This window comes from Echinops telfairi, unplaced genomic scaffold, assembly GCF_000313985.2.
Source record: "Echinops telfairi isolate 266 unplaced genomic scaffold, ASM31398v2 ScPeMD7_7467;HRSCAF=8505_1, whole genome shotgun sequence".
Taxonomy (NCBI): Eukaryota; Metazoa; Chordata; class Mammalia; order Afrosoricida; family Tenrecidae; genus Echinops; species Echinops telfairi.
The window spans coordinates 11980442-12006287 of NW_022111368.1; the positions used below are offsets into that span (position 1 = coordinate 11980442).

The 25846-nt window shown below is 37.3% G+C and overlaps 1 protein-coding gene and 2 non-coding genes across 5 annotated transcripts in view; all 3 read left to right on the forward strand.

Moving 5' to 3' along the window:
• The window catches only part of CUL4A (cullin 4A), an 80578-nt gene that overhangs the window by 33176 nt on the left and 21556 nt on the right, over positions 1–25846 (forward strand). For 2 of the 3 annotated variants that reach the window (XM_004704418.2, XM_045283880.1), the window contains exons 4-11: positions 347–416; positions 2599–2672; positions 9535–9697; positions 10620–10709; positions 11913–11995; positions 15159–15226; positions 18635–18753; positions 21893–22085. In XM_004704418.2, the coding sequence (XP_004704475.2) occupies positions 347–416; positions 2599–2672; positions 9535–9697; positions 10620–10709; positions 11913–11995; positions 15159–15226; positions 18635–18753; positions 21893–22085 (860 nt within the window). The remainder of the gene's footprint in view (positions 1–346; positions 417–2598; positions 2673–9534; positions 9698–10619; positions 10710–11912; positions 11996–15158; positions 15227–18634; positions 18754–21892; positions 22086–25846) is intronic. The other variant, XM_045283881.1, reaches the window with a different exon arrangement.
• On the forward strand, positions 12521–12655 carry LOC115873250. Its single transcript, XR_004048303.1, has one exon. It is a non-coding gene; the product is annotated as a small nucleolar RNA SNORA84 (small nucleolar RNA).
• On the forward strand, positions 23418–23524 carry LOC115873268. Its single transcript, XR_004048316.1, has one exon. It is a non-coding gene; the product is annotated as a U6 spliceosomal RNA (small nuclear RNA).

Here is a 25846-nt window from a genome sequence, read left to right on the forward strand (position 1 = left end):
GTTTCAGCTGGCAGGGAACTGAGAGTAATCTGGCAGTGAAGTAAGTAATAAGAGAAGGAAGGGAAACTGGTAAGAGGGCTCAGAAAGGGAGTAATAAGAGATGAAGAGAATTACGTCGGGGATTGAAGGGTGAGTACAGGTAGGTAGGGTAAACGACAATTACAGAAGTGAGATGTGGAAATTAATCAAGCCTTATTTCTGGTATTTAGGTTTCTGGTATTTTGATATTTTGGTTACTAAATGATATGTCTAGTATTCTATGAAGAAGAGAGCTGAAATTAAGAGATTAAAATTTTAATAATTAAATAGCCAATGTTTTTAAAGTTTTCCTTAGCAGGTTCTGCACAGACTCACTAGATAGTGTTTTATTTTTAAAAAAGATTAACACATGCTGGCAAGACCATTGCAGACAAATGGTAAGCTTATTTGCTTTTATATTAATATTTTATATGTAGTACAATCCCCTGAATTTAATCTGTACTGCTCTTATTTTTGTGTTCATTTACATAATTTCTCGAATGTTGTTAAACTTCTCATTAAGCCAGACAGACTTAAATAGCCAGAAGTATTTGTCCTCTTGAAACTAATCTGGTGTATTTTTTTTATTTTATTCATTTTATTGGGGTCTTGTACAACTCATCATAACATCTGGGTATTTTTTGTTGGTTTGTTTTACTCAAATTATATTCTCACCTGTTTTCTCTCGCCTTCCTGTGGGCCAAATGTGAGCTGAGACATGAAATCTGTATTCTGAGTTCTATTATGAATCAAATGCTGTCGTCTAACACCAGTATAGTTAAGCTTTGAAGAATTAAGAGTACGGAAGGTTAAGCAACTTTGATGGCTCTTCTTGAATGGGGTTCATTAATCATTGAGCTCAGACCAGTAATGGAGTTGACAGAGGGTGACAGTGACGCATAGTCTCTACCTATACATTCTAGAATGAATCTCCAAGTTTCTACTTAATCCTAGTTACTCATGAAACCCAAATTCTAGAATTCTTGCAACTGGACCACCCAAGTGTTAGACTTTATAGATATATTATACTGTATCTAAGGTGACCAGATTTTAACATTGGTAAAGTGGGACACCAGTGATAAAACTCATATCCTGGCGAAATAGCCACATGGCAGCTGAAAACCGTATACCCTAGCTTGTCATGCATTTCCAAAAATCAGGACTTTTTAAAAACGCCTCAGGACACGGGAAAAATTGTTAAAAATCGGGACTGTCCCATCTGGTCACCTTAGTATATACTCAAGTATAAGCCAAGTTTTAAAACACATTTTTCATGCAGTTTTTGTGGTAAATTAGGTGCCTCGGCTGATATTCAGGTCGGTTTATACTTGAGTGTATGCAGTAATTTGATTTTATGTATGCAATGTGATGATGTGGTCTAGCAATTACTTAAGTGAGAGAAAAAGTACTGTTGATAGCATTCCTAAATACGTTAAATTCTTTTGGATTTATATGAGGCACGTAGGAGGCAATGATTATGACTGTGGCATGGAAATAATACTACTCTGTGATCCAGTATTTGAATGTCTTTTTTTTTTAATTCACAATTTCATTTACTTCTCAATTAATTTAAATCCTTAAGGTGTAAAGCATTACACAGATTCTATGTCCAGTGGTGGCCTTAGCAGGCAGGTTGCTTTGGAATATGGCCCAAACCATGCCACTGTTTCCATGGGCACACATAATCGTTTCCTAAATGACTCTGGTTTTCTAAGTTTGCTGCCAGGAGTCACTGTATTGTTGTTTGCTTTGTACACATAAGCACATCTCTTGCCTAAATAGAATTTGGTTTCATTTTGGGTATAAGCACCTTCAGTTTTTAAAAGGAGCTGTGTGCTGCCTCTGGTTCTGGAGACCCTGTTGATAGCCAACAAAAACGCCTTGAACCAGAGCTTATCAGACATATTTGCCAATTTAGAAGTCCTTTTCTGAGCAGCACTCCACAGGCTCTAACATGGTAAAAAAAAGAAGAAGAAGAAGTAATTGAATGTTTTGTTTACATGTATAAGCAGATCTATATAATGAGTTACAGTCATTTCAGTCATAGAAGTAGCAAGAGGTTATAGGGTGCTGTAGTAGCATAGCAAAGGGGAGGGACAACTTCATTCCTCACTATTTAATGCAAATAAAGGTAAACTTACAAAGTGGATATATGTATGTATGCACAAATATATATACATATACAAATAAAGGTAAACTTATAAAGTATATATGTGTGTGTACATACATCTTTATGAATCTTACAGTAATGTAATGGGAACTTTTTTTTAAGCACCAACAATGTAATATGATTAACCACAACACTGAGAAATAAAACAAAATATTTTAAATGTGCTTTAGGCTAAGTGTTTGAAAATATTTCTAGTCAAATTTGAATATCAAATGCCAAATCAAACATGAGTGCCCTGATGGCCAACATTTTTTTTAGTCATTTTACTGGGTGGGAAACATCTTTGCATCAAGAAATAAGTATTGTTGGGTTTGTTTGATAGGTCTGGCATAGTTATAGCCAAAAAGGCTAATCTTGAATATTTGTTTTTCAAAAATATGTATAAAATTATTTCTTTCTCCAATTTACAGATCATGATTAGAAGTATTTTCTTGTTTTTGGATCGTACTTATGTCCTTCAGAATTCTATGCTTCCTTCTATATGGTGAGTGGGCTTAGTCTGGTAGAGCTGTATCTGATTAATTTGTTGAAGCATATATTACCATTTGTGTCTCTATTTTTTATCTTGTGTTTTGTGTGAGCCAAAATCTTTAATGAAACTATTGGGGTCCAAGGTAGCTCTCTTAGACATAAGGTGCTCGTGTTTCCAGACAACAGATGAGGAATACAGGGTGTGAGGCCCAGAAGGGATGGGCAGGATACCCAACCAATAAAGAAGGTTCTTTAATGTGGCTAATGTACACTGAATTGCACAGCTAAGGTTTGGGGGGTGGGTGCTCCTGAGAAATCCCAAACTGTGAAGCAGTCAGTGGTATTCTGATTGTACATTGCTTGTAATTAGTCCAACTAAAATTTCTGTGCACGCCAAAATTACGGCTCTAAATCTGTAAGCAAAACTTACAGTATAACTTATATAAACTCTGCTTATAACATAATTAAATTATGCCACCTCTGTTCTTACACAAGAGACTGACAGTACAGTACAAGGGTAGGTCAAAACGTATTGCCACTGGGGGTTTTAGTTTTTGCATGAAGTTCATACAAAACATGTAAAAAAAACATGTCTCTACAATCCTGGGTGGCTGCAGACAAGTTCTTTCAGTAGTACACTTTTCTTAAGTCTCTAGTGTGTCTTTTTTAAAAAGACCAAGCAAAACACTGTCTTCTAAGAAGCCAGTTAAATTCAAGGCAGAATCTTATGGTTACAGTTTTCTGGGACTTCAAAGGGTTATTTTCTCTTAAGGGCATGGGGTTTGTGTTAGGAAGAACTTTTAAGAAACAACTGCATTTGTGAGACTGAAGTGAGGAAATTGGAATAAACATGTGGGTTTTTTTGTTGTTGGTTTTTTAAAAATATATACACATCGAAGAAAAGCCTAGAAAAACATTTTGTTTTCTCATCACAACAGTTCACTTGCTCTTTCTTTAAGGGGATCCAGAGATGTCCTATGAGAACGTTGTTGGGAAACCTTATCCAGCCACACTGCGGCCTTAATCTTGCCCCTTCAGAGGTCTTTCTTTTTTTCTTTCCCAAAAATTCGAAAATAATTTCAAAAGAACATGATTTGAAGACCTTCGAGTATGCCAAAATTATTTTGACTTGATGTACCATATATACTCGAGTATAAGCTGACCCAAATATCAGGAGAGTCACCTAATTTTACCACAAAAATGCATTAAAATGTGTTGGAAAACTCGCCTTACACACGAGTATATATGGTAAATCTAAGGGCATAGAATTCTTTGGAGAAGGGCAAGCGAGATGAAGCGCCACCCCCCACCCGCCCCTTTCAAAGTGTGTATTAGACATGGTTCTAAGATAGGTCAAGAAACAATAATTTCACATCTCGATATTCTTTAAGAAAGGTTTCTGTGATATTACAGCAATATTTTGTACTTATCTCTATATAATAATGAAGATTAAAGTGCATGTGAATTGTCCGTTTAAAAGCCCCTAACTCTTCTCTGAGACAAAGGTGAGGGCTGAGAGAGGAAGCCACTGAGTCAAGTCTACCTCATCAAGGGCCTTCCTCATAGTCTCTTATTCTCTACCAAGCATGATGTTCTTTTCCAGGGATTAGTTTCTGCAGACATGTTCATAATACCCTGTTTCCCCGAAAATAAGACAGTGTCTTATGTTAATTTTTGCTCCCAAAGATGCGCTAAGTCTTATTATCAGGGGATGTCTTATTTTTCTGTGAAGAAGAATAAGGTACACATTTATTGTTGAACAACAAAAAAGGAAATATATTACCTGTATACGGTACGGTAGTAGTTGTCATCACAAACGAGCATAACCAGATAAACTGAATCCTACAGTATCAAGAATTTCTTGTTACTACCATTATTTCCATGTACAACAATCTATGGTACCTATACTCTTTTATTCAATGGCAGTCATGTCATCATCTTCTGGAACATCATAACAATCCAAACCCTGAATTTCCTGGTGAATTTCTTGTGACTCCATTTCTTTCATTATCAGTGGGCCAAATCTCTGATGTTTAGCAAGAGCACTGTCCTTAAATGAGTACTTCTTGTCAAGGTAGCCTGCTCGTAGTGCATTTGCAACGCAACTGTCAGTGATTTTCTCCCATGAATTCTTCACCCAAGTCACAACCTCTTGCAGTTTAGGTTTCACAAAGTTTCCACGCTGATTTCTCTCCATTCTAATGTTCAATGTAGTCATTAATTTCCATGCACAAATTGCCCTTGAATGACTTGTTTATTGCAATATCAAGAGTCTGGAGATAGACCATCATTCCTGTGGGAATCATTACTTGGTCTATTTTTCTTTCATGAAGATAATGTCTTCATGTCTTTAGTGCGGTGAGTGCTGGCTGCATCCCAGACTAGCAGACCTCTTTGACTACCTCGCATAACAAGTGGCAGCATTAAATCGACCCACTTCCTTTTAACTGCTTGTGTGGCCCAGGCTTTTTCAGTTTCAAGAATAAAAATGCCCAAAACACATTCAATCTTTTCCTTCTTGCCCTTAGAAATGATTAAAGGTGGGATTTTAGTGCCATCCAGACAAATTGCCAAAATACAGGAAACACGTGCACTTTCGCAAGCAGTGGAGGGAATGTACACTGAGGAGGCACCCCACTGTTCAATTGTTGTTTGAGATGATTGGCCCATAAACACTGCGGTTTCATCCTTAGCAATCATGTTGGAGAGATTGTATTTAGAGAGTCAGCATCATCAGTAAAGGACATGAATGCAAGTGCTTGCTTAATAACTTGAGCATATTCCAGCCTAAACAATGTTGTGGATCTTCCTAAAGACAGTTCTCTTCGCTGAAGGAAATTATCCAGCCAGTGTTGTGATGCTTTGAAGTCTTCGGGGGCTATGTCAAACTGTGGTGCCATTGCAAGGGCAAATTCTTGAATCTGAGCCCTATTCACAACCAAAGCCTTTGCTCTCCTGTCAACAACCCATTCACAGATCAGGTCTTCCAGCTCGGAAAATAATGGTTGCCCACCTGATCCACACTTGCGCTTTTTAGCATTTCCCTGTCCACTTGTTCAATGAGGTTACCATACTCTGCTCGCCATTTTCGGACCAATTGGATACTTAACATCTTCTCTTTGCAGAAAGCAGTAAGATTTTGGCCCCAAGAGTCTTCCATGATTCCTTTCTTATACTCCATGGAGTAGCTTTTTCTTTTTGTGCTCATGTCTAGGGGTTAAAAAAAAATTTTGTAATCCCTTCTGATCCTGTGTCATTTTAAGTGATCTCCCGCCCCCGTTCCAGTGGACACTTCACCAGACATCCCCCCCTACCTCAGTGATGCCGTGGTTTCTTGAGCCGAGAGAATGAACATGGAACCAAACAGACATACACACACACAGACAATACAGGGCTGCAACACAAAATAGACACAGACAGAGACGATACAAACTGCAGCAGCCTCCACAGCCCGCAGTGCTATATTAGTTATGTACTAAATACTGGCAGTGTTCCCAGACAAGTTTGCTATTCCCACACTAGAATTTCTCATAGCCTTGAGAGTGAGTTCCATATCTCGGCCCATACTGTATGTTTACATATTACCAGGGAAACACTGTTTGCAGCTGCTTCCACAATCTCCTTACTGTTTGCAGTAAGGAAGCTGTTTATGAGAACCAACTAGGACAGATGTTTGCGTACTGTCCTAGACAGATACATAACACGAGACACAGCGCTCCTCTCATGGCTTCTTCACTCACTCAGTCACCCCTGTGTGTCCACACAATGTGCCCCACTCCTGCCCCGCGTGACTCACTGTCTAATTATGAGTCAGCCAGACTCCATCAAGGCAGAGCGAGCAACAGGCAGCAGCTTGTCCTGGCGGCTGGCATGGGCTCTCTGATGAAAAGACACCTCACACTTCCAGACTGCTCCGGCTGTGCTGCGGCCATCTGAGCTGCACAGCAGCACCTGCCGCTACGGTCCACAGTCCAGAGTTGGGTAGTTTGGGGGGGATGCCTTATATTTCAGCGAGAGGAAAAACTAAGTAGGATTTCTTTTCTGGGGATGTCTTACTTTTGGGGAAACACGGTACATGAGACAAAATCTTACCATCCTCTCTCCTAAAATACATTTTGATTACAGTTCCTCCAACGTGGATTTGTTTGTTTTTTGTGGGGTCCAACTCCATAGTCAAATGGGTCCTTAGGAGCAATGTGTGTAGTTACAGAAATCTCCGTAGGAGCAGTTTATTTAACAATAAGGCTTTGTAATAATGAGGCTTACTAGTCTCTTGTTTGTACATACAATGAAATAGTGTGTTAATCCTGAATATCCTGAGCCCTCTGGGGGGCCACTTCAAAGGGAGTGTCTGGCAAGTGAGAAACAGATGGTGTCAGTTGATCTTTAAGAATAAAAGACAAAAGCAGCTGAACTCCTAGAGATCGGGATCCTTCATCTGAGAAGCCAGGCATCTGTAGGAGACAGCTTATTTTGTGGAGGGTGGATGTGAAGAAGGGTCCTGAAGAGTATGTGCATTTGGCTCTGCCTATTTGTGCCTGTGGAGGCATTCCTCTAAACCAGTTGTTCTCCACCTTCCTAATGCCACGACCCTTTAATACAGTTCCTCATGTTGTGGTGACGTCCCCCCCAACCATAAAATTGTTTTTGTTGCTACTTCATAACTGTCATTTTGCTACTGTTTTGAAAAAAATCGGTTGATCCCTTGAAAAGGGGTTCAACCCCCAAAGGGGTCGCTGACCAACAGGTTGAGAACTGCTACTCTAAATACTAGTGCTGATTTTCAAAGCCCTGTTGTCACCAGTGAGGAGCTTAAGCTGCTTACACTTCCTCCCACAGCTCTTCAGTTTCCCACAGTTCTTCTGGAAGTCCACGGCATGTTCAGTATTTCTCACCCACGCTGTAATTCAGACGCATCAGTTCTTCAGTCTTCTAGACAGTCTTCATTGTCCAGCCTTCACATGCACATGATGCAACTGAAAATGTTGGCTTGGACTAGATATACCTTAATCCTCAAAGTGACATCTTTGTTCTTTAACACTTTGAAGTCTTTTAGAACAGATTTGCCCAATACAGTTGGTAATTGGATTTTGTGACTTCTGCTTCCATGAGCGTTGATTGTGGATCCAAGTAAAATTAAATCTTTGACAGCTTCCACCTTTTCTCTTTATCATGTTGTGGTCAGCATTAGACAGTGTTCTACTGTAATTCATAAGGTTTTCCGTGGCTAATCCTTCAGAAGTGGACCATCTATTTCTTCCTAGTCTGTCTGTGTCTGGAAGCTCTGCTAAAACCTGTCCACCATGAGTCACCCTGTTGGTATTTGAAATACCAGTGGCATTGCTTCCAGCTTCACAGCAAGACACCATAGTATGACAACCATGAAAGACAAGTGACAAGTGGTGGGTAGCAATTGTTGGCAGCCATCAAGTTGGCCCCCAACTCATGGCAGCTGTCAGACCTTGGTGTTCTAGACTGGTTTTTCACATGTAGATCAATGGACTTTTATTCTTAGTTGTCTTTGTCTGTAAGCCCCACTGACAGAGAGATGGTGGCTGCACTGAAGATGTATTGACTGGGATTTGAACTATTGCTGCTCAACCCCAGCTCCCTTAGAATAGTAATAGTAATAATAAACATTTACTAAGCATTGATTGATTATACACCTCGCACTGTCTTGAAGTATTGTACAAGTGTTAATACATTTAATCTCTCACAGATTTACATTAATACATCAATATTTTTGTGTAGTTACAGAGGCACAGGGAGATTTAAGTTCCTTGCTCAACATCATACAGCAAGCCAAGAAGTACAGCCAGGATTTAAACCCAAGCACATTTAACCACTCAGCCTGCACATTTAACCACTATAGTTTTTTAAATATAGTTTTGACACTATAATTGTTATTTATGGATTATAGTTAAATGAAAGGTCATGACGTGACATGTTCAGAAAACTTAAAAATGTTTATTACGGTTGCAGTGTGCAGTATATGGCAGAAGTGGCTGGAAATCTATCTTTTGGAAAGTGAGTTCTGAACCATAGTAACTCCCAGAAACCCAACATAGAACTTAACTGCATTGCATTCAGTACTGCCCCACACCTCACTCCATCCTCTTTCAAAATGCCAGTTCAGTGTCTCTGCATAGGGCCTCAGGCAAATGTTTTGTTTTGGTGTTTATTTGTGCTCCCTAATCCCGTAAGTAGGGTTAGACAGTGAAGGAGCTCGCAAAAATTTTTAAGCACTGCATAGAATGAGCAGAGCAGAGTGACTATATGAGATAGGTTTTGCAGACAGCTGAATTGCTTTCCTAAATGTAATTAAGAAAAAAGTTTAGGGTTTTTATCTGTCTGGTTTTTGTGGTAATGACTTGAGGAAATATGATGAACTGTTAGTCACATTTTAAATTATATTTTCCAATGGAATAAACTTAATATTGGAAGGTCCCGAGTTACCTGGAGAAATTTGGTAGATGAGGGCACATACTGGCAAAAGGGTAACAGACTGGAAAAGAAAAGAACACGGAGAGTCTCCTAAAAGGGGGTGGACTAAGTAAGGATAGTGATTCTTAAAATCTGTGGCAGGCATCTCTAATCACCCATGAAGAGTGGTGTGAACCATATGTTAAAGACAGCAGATTGCTATAATACACAGATCTCATTTTCTTTTTGACAGCTTAAGCTACGCCACAGAAAGCACATCTTTAAATAATTATAAAACATACTAGACTGGCTAGGGGTGGTGTGAGTAACTTGGCACTTGGGTCTAGAGAAATAGCAAATCAGCATTATCTTACGATGGTATAATATACTGGAGCTTCACCTAAAACTTGTGTGAAACTAAAATACAGTTTTCTGTTTTATGGTTTGTACAGGGATATGGGATTAGAACTATTTAGAAACCATATTATTAGTGATAAAATGGTTCAAAGTAAAACTATTGATGGTATTCTTCTACTAATTGAACGAGAGAGAAATGGTGAAGCTGTGGACAGAAGTTTATTGCGAAGTCTACTGAGTATGCTCTCTGACCTTCAGGTAAGTATCTTCTTTTCTAAGTCCACCAATAATATTTTTGTATAGTTTATAGAGGGAGATTTAAAAAAAAAAAAAAACATTGAATCCTGGCCAAATGTAACAAAGGTTTAAATATAACAGTGAAATCATGGAATGATTTTATAAAAATATAGAAGGTTGTTTTTTTGGTTTGGTTTGGTTTGGTTTTTTAGTTCAAATCCTGTGAGACTTAACTCCTAGTTTTAACACTAAACTAATAATCATAACATGAAAAGATTGATCGTAAGATGTAAAGAACTGCTGTAGACATAGGCCCAGTACTTCATAGAAAGGGGGCATTCCTTGAAACAGTTCACAGGAAAGCATTTTGCCCCTACACATGGGGCTTGCTTCACCGCCCCTTTGAATCTACTGCTAAAGGTTATTATTTTCCTCCCATCTGGTGAAATTTTACTTTAGACTTATCTATATGTCCTCTCCCCTCCCCTAAAATGAACAGGTTATTACTCCATACTAAAGAAAAGTTATTATACATACGTCTGTTTTTAAAAACTATTGTTTTTCTGTTCCTGGGGATTCGGGCATAGAGTAGAAGTCTGGAACCATGAATAAGTACAGCAACTGACGGCAGTCCATTGAGAATAATGTGCAAGGTCTTTTCTTTTTCTTTTTTTTAGATCATTTAATAGGGGCTTTTATAATTTCTTTTTTTTTTTTAGGATTCTTTTTCTTATAATTCTTGTTACAATCCATACATCAATTGAATCCAACATTTTAGTACATAAAGGCTGTTACCCAACTATTACCTACCAGCTAAAGGTTATTATTAGCAGGTGGGTATTAGTTTCAAACAGCCAGTTAATAGCAGGAACTGCAATGATGTTGAGTGGCATTTCTCAAGTAATATGTTTCTACAGTCAATAAGTAACCGCCCATCTCTTAGGTATATAAAGATTCGTTTGAAGTGAAATTTTTGGAAGAAACTAATTGTTTGTATGCTGCAGAAGGCCAAAGATTGATGCAAGAAAGAGAGGTAAGACTATACATTGTTTCTGAAGTGCTGTATTTCATTCCTGTGTCTTTTCACATGCAAACATTTCATTGAAAATCTTTTTAAAAGTTACCATCTACTGAAATCTAACTATAGTAAGAACTTAATTTTTGTTTAACTTAAAAACTTATTCCTCTTCTTCCTCCAAATAAAAAAGCACTAAGTTTCTAAAGTATGTAAAGAAACTCAAGTTTAGCAAGAATATAAATAAAATAGGTCCTCTCAGAAAAACATCGAGAAAAGTTAGTTACCTCAGTAAGGATATGAACAATACCCGAGAAATTGGTTATTAAAAATTTTTTTGTTCTTCATGTCACCAAAATTAAGATAAAGGAACTAATAACTGGGCCATTCCTGTGCATTAACAAGTGATATTTGGTTAACAGTTCTATAGTCCTCGTAAGACAGCCCCATGGATCTGAAAGACCAATGACTTAGAAGTTTCCTGTGTTGCCAACTGTAGAGACCCTTAGCAATTGGAACTGTGTATTAGGAAATCTCCAGAGGCTACATTGTGTGGTGGCCTCAATGAAGAGCCAGCTTATTGGGTTTTTCTTACTGATCCCAGCTGCTGCATTGGAGAAATAAATTCTTAATATAGTTAGATTTCAGTAGGTAGTAACTTTTCAGAAGATTTTCAGGGAAACATTTGCATGTGAAAAGCTTCTATACAGAGTGCCTATTGCTCACTTTTCTGTGGCACTTCATTGATAGAGGAAGAATATTATGCTATTAACCCGTTTCATTGTGGACAGAGCCCAGAATATTATGCTAACTTTATGTTAATTCTAGAGGTTAATTTTTATCTCCGGAGTGGAATTAAAATTATCTTCTATTTTATATTCTCCTTCACACACATGTACTTTTCCGTTTTATACGCTATGCCCCACCTATCACCTCCACCCTTCACCAAGGTAATCTGTGTTGTTTTAGGCTTGTAAAGAAAGTAATACACTGTATATACTCGTGTGTAAGCCAAGTTTGTCAGCACATTCTTAATGCCATTTTTGTGGTAAAATTGGGTGCTGCGTCTGATATTCGGGTCGGCTTATACTTGCATATATATGGTATTCCAGAATGAAGGGTGAGGATTGTTTATTTAATTTGTAATGAAACATAATATTTGAACTTCCTGGATATCTAAGAATCTTTATTACAGAAGTTTCTAAATGTTTTGTTTGAAAGGTTCCAGAATACCTTAACCATGTAAGTAAACGTTTAGAAGAAGAAGGAGACCGAGTAATCACATACTTAGACCACAGTACACAGTGAGTACCGTTTATTTAGTTTTTTGTAATTTCACTATAGCTAAAGTTTTCCCTTGCTAGTTACTGAAATAAATAGCATCTTAAAGGATTAATTCACTTTATCTAAAGGTATTTTTATTCTAACATGTTGCAGATGTGGTTTGTCATTATTCCGCTTTTGTAAATTAAAATTTTAACAATTGTGCTGTATGTTTTTGTCCAAAAGAAAGTAATTCGAGCTAGAATCTTGAGTTATTAGACAAAAACGAATTCTATTTATATTAATGGAATACACTTGAATATTGTTCCATTTTTATTTCACACTTTTTAATTAGACATCTAAACGTATCTATTGGTATTCAGTCATACTGTTTTTCAACCTAATTCTGTTTTTTCCCCCTCTAAACCTAAAGTTGATGAGTAGCTAGGGAAAAGAAAAAGGGGGAGATTATTTGAGTTTCTGTGTCCAGGTATGAAAATCATTCAGGTAGTAAGAACTAAGAACAGAGGTATAGGAGGAAAGGGCGATTAAAACAATAAACTCACGCCCTGTGGTTTGCTGGGGGCTGTTGTTCAAGTACAGCTTTCCAGTCGATGGCAATGGGCCAGAGCAATACTGTGATGTATGCATGGGGGCTGTTCCTTTTCAGCAGCCTCCATAGCCCGGTCACTGGTACATGGGGGAGCGGGGGAAAAAAAAAAATAGAAAACAATAAACTCTGCAGAACTTGTTGGTTTTATTGGTTTGTTTCGTCGTAGAAGGAGGGGGGGATAGAATAACATATAAGAAATGGACAAGGTTGTTACAGTTTGAAAATATAGAAAATTGAGAGGGCATGAGATAAAAGATAAATGTGCTTTTAGGTCTATTGAATTTGATGAGCTTATAGGAATCCTGATGAGTGAAGCCACAACAACATAGCTGAGGAATGATGTGGGAAATGCTCACACTTGACTGGTGCGTGGAAGAAGAGTTACCCACAAGAGAAACAAGGACAAATAGCCAGAAAGATACAAGAAGTCATCCCAGATAGAATGAAGTCATAAAAGTCAAGACTTTTTAAGAAGAAAATGATAAGCAGTGGCACACATTGCCAATAGGTCAAGTTAAGGACAAAATCATTGTTGCTTTTGTAAATATGGGTAACCCTTTTAACAATACCCATAGATTTTTGTAACCTTCCTTAGATTTTCATTCCTGTAAAAAAATTAACGAATATTTGAGGGTCTCCTGTATTTTTCTGTTAAATAGTATTTTTGTATACTATTCTTTATGTAAGTCAGATTCAAAATCAAGTCAAACTAGACCATGGACTTACTAATTAGAGATTTAGGTAAGAATAGTTTCAGGAGATCAAGGTAAGAATAGTTTATAGCATTTAAGTGTCATGGTCTTCTCAAGCCTCTAAGTTATAACATAATCATGACCACTACTACTACCGGCTTAGAGTGTTGAGCATACTTTTTAGGAGCTTTAGAATCTGCTCTGGAATGTTGTAACTGCAGTTCAGGTACCTTTGATCAAGTGACAGTAACACCATAATGTGAATGGCAAAACTTATCATAAGTGCCAACCACCAACAAAGCTTGAGATAATCTGCTTTTTTTCTAAGATGTGCTTGCTTTCTTACTGGCCTCTTTTTCCACTAGAGCTATTGGTCCACTTATGAGGGTGTTCCCCCTTAAAAAAAAACAAAACCAGAAATGAGTGGAGCTTTTGTAGTATGCATTCCCTCCACCTCCACTCCCCAGCCACTTGCTCTGAGTTAGTGCACCCAGTGGCATCGCTGGGAAGGTTCTCTCTGGTCACAGAATTTTTTTGTAAAAGCAGTTTCGTTCAAACCTCGTTTTTTGTGATGGCCGATGTGAGGCTGTAAAAGTTTGTTTCCTACTCAGGAAAAATGCCTCAAACTTGTGATATTGAAAACAGCTTACAAGGACAGCACTGTGGGGAAAACTTAAGTGTACATCTTTTCTAAAACGGTGAAATGTTGATTGATATCTAACCTTCTCCTGGGTGTCCATCAACTTCCTCAATGGATGAATATGTTGACTTGTAGTGCATTTGGAGTTTGGGAGTTCGTTCTACCAGCTCAGACTGTCAGTAAAGTTTTCTATTAAGAGATTCTGTGAAGCATATAACTTTCCTCTAGTTCTTAAATGCTTCCTCCTCCCCTCCCACAATATCATGATCCCAATTCTGCCTTGCAAATCTGGCTAAACCAGAGGATGTGCATTGGTACAGATAGCAACTTGAAACACAGGGAATCCAGGATAGATGACTCCTTCAGGACCAGTGGTGAGAGGGGTGAGGCCTGGAGGGTGAAGGGAATGTGGGGTAGAAGGGGGGAACCAATTACAAGAATCTAAGTATAGCCTCCTCTCCTCCCTGGGGGATGGGCAGCAGATAAGAGGGTGGAGGGAGACGCCAGACAATGTAACTTATGACAAAACTATAATAATTTATGAATTGTGGAGGGTTCATGGGGGGGGGGATGGGCAAATGATATTAAGGGCTAGAATGGAGGGCAAATGTTTTGAGATTGATGAGGGCAACAAATGTACATGTGTGCTTGACTCAATGGATGTAAGTATGGACTGTGATAAGAATTGTACGAGCCCTCAATAAAATAATTTTTTAAAAAAGAGATTCTGAAAAGATTGCAAAACATTGTGCAACAGAAAGGCCTGATTTGTGGCAGATGGGGGACTGGTTTTGCAACCACGACACCGTACCTACTTACGTAGCCATCTCAATGCACCAGTGTTTGGCAAAAAACTACATGCCTATCTTGACCTTGACTACATACTCACTTGACCTTGCTCTGTGCGATTCTTTTTGTTTCTGTGAATGAAGAGGGGCATGACAAGACAGCAATTTGACAACATAGAAGAAGTGAAGAAAAAGTGAGGGAGGTGCTGTCAGGCATCAAACAGATGAATTTGAAAAAATGTTCCCAAAAATGGAATAGCGGAATTAAAAAATGTATTAAGTGTAATGGAGAATGCTTTGAAAGTGATAAGGTTGTTTTGTGTAAAAAAAAATTTAAATTCATAGCTTTGGGGGGGACAATTATGGGGGGGTTGGTGGGTGCCTCCTCATATGTTACTCAATTTGTAAAGAGTCGATTGTTTTATTTCTCATTCTTGCTCCTTTTTTTTCTTTTTTTTTTTTCTTATATAGAAAACCACTAATTGCTTCTGTGGAGAAACAACTATTAGGAGAACATTTAACAGCAATTCTACAAAAAGGTAAATTTTCCTAACTGAATTAAATGGAATGATAATCCTTTAAATCACGAAGAAACTAAATGAAGCATTGTAAATTACAATTTAAGAGTATTTATTATTTTAATAAAATTTAAAAGTATTTTCTAATAAGCATTAGTCACTGGGGAATAAGGAACTATAGAGTGTTAGTTTGTTGTTGTTTTTTAATTGTGCTATGTGTGGTAGAACTATTGTTTACTGCTAAAATCACTTTTTTTTCTTTCTTGAACTGAAATGTACTAAGATCTTCTAGACCAGCCGTTCTCAACCTGTGGGTCCACAACCCCTTTTGGGGTTGAACGACCCTTAGACAAGGGTCACCGATTCATAACAGTAACAAAATTACAGTTACGAAGTAGCAACGAAAATAATTTTATGGTTGAGGAGTCATCATAACATGGGTGACTGTATTAAAGGGTGGTGGCATCAGGAAGGTTGAGAAACCACTGTTGTAGACTGTAAACATATTTGAAATGTGAGTGCCAAGTTAAAGGTTCTTATTGTACAAATGGCTTTTTAGCTTGACTATTTACAGTAATAAATATTGTTATCCTTCATTATCATTTATTGTGCAAACAAACAATACAGGCAATGATCAACGTGCTTTTACTGATACAGATAAGCATAGGTATTCAAAGTGATTACATTTCCACAAGAATTTAGTGGATTAATGACTAAATATTTGGCTCCCTAGAGTCAGACTAATTCAGACATTGGTGTTTAAGACTGAGACTGCTTCTTGTATCATATGCTTTCCAAGTTAATAGTGATCTTTTCACCTCAGTATAGATCCTTTGTTATTTCTAGCCTTCGAAAACGCTCTAAGTTCTCTGAACATTGATTTCAGTGAGCACATCTAACCTTTTGTAATACTGTTGGACTTTAGGTAGCTTTTTAGTATTTAACATTAACCATTTGAAAGTTATTTTAAAGGTCTTTGGAAATGTAATTCTCTTCCAAGGTATTAGAAAATAAAGTTTCATTTTAGCAGAGCCCCTAAGTATGACTCAATGAGTGGTTATGTATTCGGCTGCAGTGTTGAAGTTATTAGTTCCAAACCACCAATAGGTCCATGGAAGAAAGATGAGACTTTCTGTGTACCCATAAGGAGTTACAGCCTTAAAAATCCACAGGGGTGAGTCTATAGGCTTGCCTTGTAGGGTTGCTGTGAGTCAGAATTAACTCAACAGCAGTGAGTTTGGCTTTGGAATTACTGCCCAGATATATTTTGCCAGATAATAATATTATCCTGTATTATTTAAAATTAGGGCCATTAAGTTAAACCAGAAAGCCAAAAACCAAACTTGTTATCATTATTTCACTCCCAACTCATAATGACCCTATAGAATAGAATAGAAATGCCCCTGTGGGTTTCTGAGACTTCAACTCTGTACAGGAATAGAAAGCCAACTCTGTACAGGAATAGAAAGCCTCCTATTTCTTCTGCAGAGGGGCTTAGTGGTTTTGTAGTTAACCACCCAACTTGTAACCCACTGTGCCAGCTAGGCTCCTATTAAGTAAACCCCAAAAGAAAATTAACAGTATCGAACACCTGCGGTTGTAAACTATCCAACTTTGTGTTAATAGCTTTTAATCTTAGAACAATCCTGTTATTTTTTTTTCCCTGTGTTTATCTCCATTTTTAAAAGTAAGAAAACAGGGGTGCAAAGAAAGCCTTGGTATAAGTATTTCAAATCACATAGCTTTTAAGCTCCAGAGTCATGATTCAAATCGGGATATGTTTTCCACTATAGCACACTGATATGTATACAAACGATTCATTTTCACATAAGTGAGGTCTTCATTTACTGTCCACCATAAAAATAAAATGCATTTAGAATTTGCCTCAATTTAAAAAAAATAAGTCACTTTACAAGAAAAAAGATTTTAACAGATTAAATATTTGCATAAGTTATTTCAGCACACACTTTGATAAGCAGCTTTTTAAAAATAGTAACATGTTAAAGTTCTAAATTGTGTTATTCTAAATTGTATTAGAAGCATCGTAAAGAGGTAGCTTTTATTAATATTGTAAAGAAGACATTGTTTAGAGTTCCTATAAAATTAAAAGTTATTTAATACTCTATAATAAAAAACTTTTAAAATTAATTTAAATGAAAATATAATTTAGAAAAGTAACATTTGGAGGTCTAGCTAAGGATTTATAATTGTAATTTCACCACCACCATGCATTTTAAAATTAGATCTACTTCCTAATGCAGCTATAATAAATTAATAAACTGCGTTGTTAAAACAGCAGTTTTTATACAAGAAGTTTAAGTTAAAGTGTTCACAGGTTTCTTCTTCCAGAGGCTCTGAAAGACAGACATCCTCTGCCGCTCTCCTAACGTCTAGTGGTTGCCTACAATCTCTGGTATCCCTTGGCTTATCAGTCATATTACCCCGTCTTCACTATGTGTCTCTCTGGTCCTCTCCTTTTCGTATAAGGACACTCGTTATTGGATGTAGGACCTTTCTTAGTCCTGTATGACCTCCTTTCAACTAATTTTATCTGTAATGACCCAATAAGGGAAGTTCAAAATGGTCATGCCCATCTAGGGAACCCTGTTCAGCCTACTTTAGCACCTTAAATGTATAGACATAATGCCCATTTTACACAAGAGCCTGAAACTCTTGGAAAGTAACATGACTAACAGCTTTTCTTCTCTATTGTTAAAATAAAGCAAATACTATATATAATCGTGTATAAGCCGAGTTTTTCAGCACATTTTTTAGGCAGTTTTTGTGGTAAAATTAGGTGTCTCTGCTGATATTTGAGTCGGCTTATTCTTGAGTATATACTGTATTGCGAAAATCTATAAAAGCTCTTTTGATTAAGGTGTGGTTTTATAAAATCTTTGTAAAATTTAAATACTTTAACAGTAAAAACTTAAAAAGCTATGTTGAATACTTTACAATATCTGTTAAACAAATATTTTTCTTAGTTTATAATATATACAAATGAAATTAATAAATTTAAAAATGGATTTGATAGTGTGTGCTTTGACAGATAAGTTTTGTAAGTTAGAGACTAAATCAGCTCTAATCTAGGACTCATTAGCTTCCCAGATTAAATAATTGGGGGGGGGTTGTTGTTGTTTTCTAGATTAAATAATTGTATGAGCATCTTTCAGATTATTGCTTCTTTAGTGAAATAAGAAGCTTTTAGAGACTTAATAGTAAATACATCTCCCAACATACATAGGAAATTAGGTTCACCAAATAGCATCTATCTCATAATGAAATAGGCCACATGTATAGATATAATTCAAGTGTTATGCATACTCCCTCAATTTATAAATTATATATCAACATTTATTGAAGCATATTCTATTTTTTATTAATGTTGACTTGCCAGTGTAATATGTTAACATTACTATATAATTTCAGGGCTTGATCATTTGCTTGATGAGAATAGAGTACCTGATCTCACACAGATGTACCAGTTGTTCAGTCGGGTCAAGGGTGGTCAGCAGATACTACTGCAGCACTGGAGTGAATACATCAAGGTATTTCAGATTTTTGTCTTACTGATAATTCTACTTGTACTTTATACAAGGGAAATAGATATTCTGTCTTCAAAATACTTGTCTACCCTGGCCACGGAACTGAACTGAAGTATCTTTTGTTCTTTGATCACAAATATTAAAGAGGACAGTCATCTTTTTCTTTCATGTTATTTCTTTAAATATGTCATTTTATTCTTTTTTTTTTTTTAAGATAACACCAACAATGCTAAGTAACATCCTGTATGTAACTATAAAAACTGCTATTTGGGCATTCTTCATCAGCATAAATATTAGTTTAATTCTATAGTCATGGTTTTCAAATCAGCTTTTCAGGTTGGTCTGCATCCTGTTCTATTTCATACCAAACCAAATATAAGACATTGTTTAAGCTTAAGTTTTCATGTATTAAAACTTTTCCCCCCTATGTACCAAGGCATGCTTACTTCAGTACATAATACAAATGCTTTTTGGGTATTGTATTTCAGTTTTCATGTATGGTTCCCAGTAGAATTGTATGACAATCAACACTACCACAGTGCTAACAGAGGATCTTCCTGATGACCTGTGATTCTCAACCAAAGACACTTTGACCCACCACCATCCCCCATGAGACATTTGGCATTGTCTGGTGATGGTTTTGGTTGTCACAACTGAGAACATGGTGGAAGTATCGGCAGGTAGAAACCAGAGATGCTGCTGCAATGCATAGGACTGCTCCTAACAACAAAGACGTTATCTGACCCAGAATGTCAATAGTGCCAACATTGGGAAACTCGGTATCAGTGACCCCATTTGCCATTTAATGATAGATTATTCTGCTGATAATACTGATGAAATGGTGAAAACAACATTTTAAACCACCACTCATTTATACATAACTAGTCTTTTAATGTGTTTCTAGTTTTAAGCATTTTTCTAGAGAAAGTTTTTCACTTTAAACTGTGGACAGCTATCAAAAGCTTTGGTGTTTTTCCTTGTTGGTGACTATTGTTAAAGCCCAGAATAAAAAGAAAGATGCTTGGGTAATGTGTAGTGGTCAAAATACTTCGCTGCTAGCCGGTGGCTCTGCAGGAGAAAGCTATAGTCTGCCCCATGATTGCAACTGATAAAACCCTATGGGGCAGTTTACCCTATCTTGTAGGGTTACTAAGTCTAAATAACAACAGCAACAAAAAAAGTAAAAAGATAAATAAGGCCTCCAGGAAATTATACTGAGGGGAAAAAAAACAGCCCCAAAAGGTATATACCATATGATTACATTTATGTAATGATTTTGAAATGACAAAATTTAGAAATGGAGGGCAGATAGTTATAAGGGACTTAGGGATAGGTAAAGAGAAGAAGTAGGCGTGGCTAAAACAAGGAAATGGGGGATCCTGGAGGTACTGCAGCTGTTAAGTATCTTGACCTTCCTTGTTGGGTACATGATCTTCTGCAGATGATGAAATTGTCTAGAGCTTAATATATGTACCAGTATGTCTGAGTCAAACTGGGGAAATCTGAATAGGATTATTAGTAGCATCAATGACGTCTTGCTTAAGGTACTGTACTATAGTTAGGTAAAATGTTACAATGGAGGAAGGAAACTGGGCAAATGTACAAGGGATCTCTGTATTTTTTCTTATAAATGTAGATGAATATAATTTTCTTAGTAAAAAATTAAATTAATTTTTATTTTTTTGAATCATTTTATTGGGGGACTCTTAACAGTTCCTATAACAATCCATACATCAACTGTATCAAACATAATGTAATAATTACAGATATAAATAGAAGGTAAAGACACGCTGTTTATGACTAGAAATGAAGTAGAAAGAAAATGATAATCACGAAATTAAAAGGGGAAACTTCAAAATGTTCATGGAAAAATTCCATTATTTTTTATCCATTTTTCTACTTAAGTGTTTGAGGTCCCCTCTAGATGTAAGGCACCTTTTCAATATAGATCAATATTCGTATGCTGTTTCAGGGCTAAATAAGTATGACCTAGTTCAGTGTATACTGAAGAATGTTCTGTAAAATTCTAGTAGGGTAGCGTGTCACAGACATACTAATCTTCATCAAGAAATAAAGTGTGCATTCTTTTAAAAAGCTCTTCCTATAGTTAGGAATATGCATCCTTGTTTCATTCCTAATCTTTTGAAATGTACTTGGCCACTGAACTGCTCTGTGATGGGTATGCTTATTAATTTGTCATAAGAATTTATGCATAGAGAAGATCTTAGAAAGGAGTAGACATTTTCCCAGTAACTTAAAATTATTTTACATATAATAATGAGAGTAGCTCATATTAAACTATTATGACTGGTGGTGGTGTTAGATGCTTTCTTGTCAGTTCTAACTCAACAACCCTGTGTACAACAGAGTGAAGTACTGCCCAGTCCTGTATATCCTCAATTGGTTTGTTTGGTTTTTTTTTTTGGGGGGGGGGACGTTAATCATTTTATTAGGGGCTCATACAACTCATCACAATCCATACATATATCAATTGTGTAAAGCACATTTGTACATTCATTGCCCTCATCTTTTTCGAAACATTTGCCTTTTATTTGAACCCTGGCATTAGCTCCTCATTTTCCCCCCTCCCTCCCCACTCCCCGCTCCCTCATGAACCCTTGATAGTTTATAAATTGTTATGTTGTTATAGACTGCTCCATCCCACGTCTCCCTTCACCTACTTTTCTGTTGTCTGTCCCCCAAGGAGGAGGTTGTATGTAGATCCCTGTAATCGGTTCCTCCTTTCCACCCCACCCTCCCTCCACCCTTCCGGTCTTCAGTTGTTTTTGTGTTGGAGCCTATTTTACAGCCAGTGTGTTGGTCCATCTTGTTGAGGGTCTCCGCTTTCACTGCCCTTCTATGTTACCAAGCATGATGTCCTCCCCCAGGGATTATTCTCGTCTGGCAACATGTCCAAAGTACGTGAGACAAAGTACTTGCCATCCTTGCCTCTAAGGAGCATTCTGACTGTACTTCTTGCAAGACAGATTATTTGTTCTTTAGGCGGTCTATGGTTTATTCATTATTCTTCACCAACACCATAATTCAAATACATCGATTCTTCTAAGGGCCTCTTTGTCTGGTAACAGAATTTTGGGTATCATAGGTTTGTTGATGATTTTGTATGTATTTGCTTTTATAGACTTTTGGAACAACAATAGTTATCAATCCTGAAAAAGATAAAGATATGGTGCAAGACCTCCTTGACTTTAAGGATAAAGTGGACCACATCATAGAAGTGTGTTTTCAGAAAAATGAAAAATTTATCAACCTGATGAAGGAATCCTTTGAAACGTTTATCAACAAGCGACCAAATAAGCCTGCAGAATTGATTGGTAGGAAAAATATATTTCTATAATTTTTTAAAATATGGAGTATAAGGCAAACTTGCAAATTTATTCCAAAGCTGTTTAATCCCATCATAGGAAGGGGGGTACAGAATTTAGCTCTAACCTTATTAGGATACTTATTCATAGAAAGTCAGGGAGAGAAAGCAAGAACCAATCACAATGATTGACGTACACACACACACACACACCCCAGGGGGACGAACAACAGAAATATGGGTGAAGAGAAACAGCAGACGGTATAAAACATGAAATTAAAAATAATTTATAAATTATCAAGGGTTCACGAGGGTGGGAGGGTAGGGAAGGAGGGGAAAAGAGCTGATACCAAGGGTTCAAATAGAATGGAAATGTTTAGAAAATGGTGGTGGCAACATATGTACAAATATGCTTGATACAATTGATGTCTGGATTGTTATAAGGTGTAAGAGCCCCAATAAAATGATCTTTTAAAAATAAAAGACTTTTAAAAGCCCCCCCAATAAGGTGATTTATTAGAATTAAAATAAAAAAGAATTTTACACAAGGAAAATCATACAAGCACCTGTATGCTTAAAAATAAATGGTATTTACATGAGGGCAAATGTAATAGTAATCTTGTAAAGGTTTACTGTACTTCTTTGTAGTTTGTCCCTTAGAAAATTCGTATTTGTTGAACTAGCAGCTTCAGAACTATAGTTTATAAAGAGTAATTATAATTCTCCATCATAATTAGAAGCCATTAGTTCCATGAAGAAACTGGGTTGAGAAAACTTTGATATACATAAGATAGTATTCATCACCATCTTTGCATCCTCCAATTAGTCTTAAAATAAGATAAAATTGAATAAGATCTGATTTCAGCAGCTTTGAGGTCCAGGAGATTCCGCCAGACCATGGTCATCAGGCCACTTCTTGGACACCCAGAAACTTCTCAGTAAATTAGTTTGACACACCAAAAAAAGTAATTGAATGAGCTCTCAAAGATGGCATTTTAAAAAATTGGACAGACAACGAGCACTCTAACTCCATGAGAATCAAAGAGGACCTAGAAGATCGGAAGGTTCCTTAGAAAACCTCACTCACTCCCATCAAGTCAATTCAGTCACTTAATGGCCCTAGGGGACGTAGTAGAGCTGCCCTTCTGGGTTTCTGAGCCTGTAAACCTTGGGAGGCAGTTCTGCTTACCACTATTATCACCAGCGCTGGAATAGAAAACCTTGTCGCTCTCCCTCAGAGGGACTGATGGTTTCAAACTGAAGCCCAACTCATAATCTGATGTCACCAGGGCTCTTCCATTAAAAAATAGTAAGATGAACACTGTTTTTAAATTGTAGCTTTGTGCTCGCTTCGGCAGCACATATACTAAAATTGGAACGATACAGAGAAGATTAGCATGGCCCCTGCACAAGGATGACAAGCAAATTCGTGAAGCGTTCCATATTTTAAAAAAAAAAAAAAATTGTAGCTTTGTATGATTGTTTTATGATAGTATCAAAATATATTCCAAGATTTATGGAAGTCTACTAGCCAAATATTTTGCAAGTTCATAGGAGGCTAAGGGCAGTGGGAGGTGTAAGTGAATGATAAAAGATTGGACATACATTGATTATTGTTGAAGATGTATAATGGGGACATAGAATTCATCATACATATATTTACTTCTCTGTCTAAAATTTCTCATTAAAAATTCAAAAGAAAAATATAGGTGACCCCTGAACAACACTGGTTTGAACTGCTCAGAACCCACTTTTATAAGTGGGGTTTTATAAGCACAAGTGTTGGAAATATCAGCTTAAAGCACCGCCATGTGCTGCTAATCATCCCAGAATGCAGAGATAATAAGTGGCTCGTGGCATTTTCTTTATTTTTTTTAAAATCATTTTATTAGGGGCTCATACAACTCTTACCACAATCCATACATACATCATTTGTGTAAAGCACATTTGTACATTCATTGCCCTCATCTTTCTCAAAACATTTGCTCTCCACCTAAGCCCCTGGCATCAGCTCCTCATTTTTCCCCTCCCTCCCCGCTCACCCCTTCCTCATGAACCCTTGATAATTTATAAATTATTATTTTGTCATATCTTGCCCTGTCCGATGTCTCCCTTCAGGCCTTCACCCACTTTTCTGTTGTCCGTTCCTTAGGGAGGAGGTAACATGTAGATGCTTGTAATAGGTTTCCCCTTTCCAACCCATCCTCCCTCCACCCTCCCAGTATCACTACTCACACCACTGGTGATCCTTAAGGGATCATCTGCCCATGATTCCCTGTGTTTCCAGTTCCTATCTGTACCGGTGTACATCCTCTGGTCTAGCCAGATTTGTAGGGTAGAATGGGGATCATGATAGGGAGGAGGAAGCATTTAGGAACTAGAGGAAAGTTGTATGGTTCATCATTGCTACATCGCAGCCTGACTGCCTCATCTCTTCCCTGAGACCCTTCTCTAAGGGGACCGGACCCTTCCAGTGGGTCTACAAATGGGTTTTGGGTCTCTACTCCGCATGCACCCCCCCTCATTCACTATGATAAGATTTTTTGTTCTGATGATGCCTGCTACCTGATCCCTTCAACACCTCGTGATCACACAGGCAGGCTGCTGTGCTTCCTCCATGTGGGCTTCGTTGCTTCTGAGCTAGATGGCCGCTTTTTTGCCTTTAAGACTCCAGACGCTATATCTTTTGATAGCCAGACACCATCAGCTGGCTCATGGCATTTTCATCGGATATTTGCAACACTTGAGCTCACTCCAAGAGAAGCAGGAAAAAAGTGTAGTGTTATATGGGCCCCAAGCAGTTCAAACTTAAGTTGTACACTGTTCAGTTATAAATTATAAATCTGATTTTTTTCATAACTTTTTTCTTGTATATTAAGTGATTGTTTACATTTCAAATTATGAACTTTGCATTCAATTTGAATTGCTAATGAAACCAAACAAGAGTATATACTCAGACTTTTGACTGCATGGGCTATTAGTATCCTTAAACTCCGTATTACTCGAGTCAATTGCACGAATAAAACAAGAAACTCATTCACAATGCAATTTAATTTGACTTGTTCACCCATTTAATTATGATTTCTCTAAAACAAGCCTAATATCACTTGGGAAATTTTGCTTCTGAAAGTGTTGTGGTAAGGTGCACTCAAGTTTAATTAGACTCATAGTGACCCTATGGACAACAGAAGGAAACACTGCCTGGTCCTGCGCCATCCCACAGTTGTTCTTATGATTGGCCTATTATTGCAACCACTGTGTTAATTCATCTCGTTGAGGGCCTTCCTTCTCTTTGATCACATGCTGCTTTACCAAGCATGACGTCCTTTTCCAGAGACTGGTCTATCCTGGTAAAACCTCTGAAGTACTTGAGACGAAACCTCGCCATCTTTGTTTCTAAGGCACATTCTGGCTGTATTTTTGCAAGACAGATTTCATTCTTTTTTAATCTGTGCTATTTTCCGTATTCTTCATCAGTACCATAATTCATTGCATCGAATCTTCATTCTTCCTTATTCGGCGCCCAATTTTCATATGTATTTGAGGCGGTTGAAAATTCTTTGGCCTGCTTGTGGGGCTTAAACAAGGGCAATGTAGCAGCAAGGAATTACTAAATCCGAATGAAGGCCGAACATGATGGTGAGGCATGAAGAAAGTAAAAAGGAAATAGAGGAAAGAACCAGGAGGCAAATGACATTTATAGAGGTCTAAATACAGGCATGTACATATGTAAGTAAATATATATATATATATATATATATATATATATAT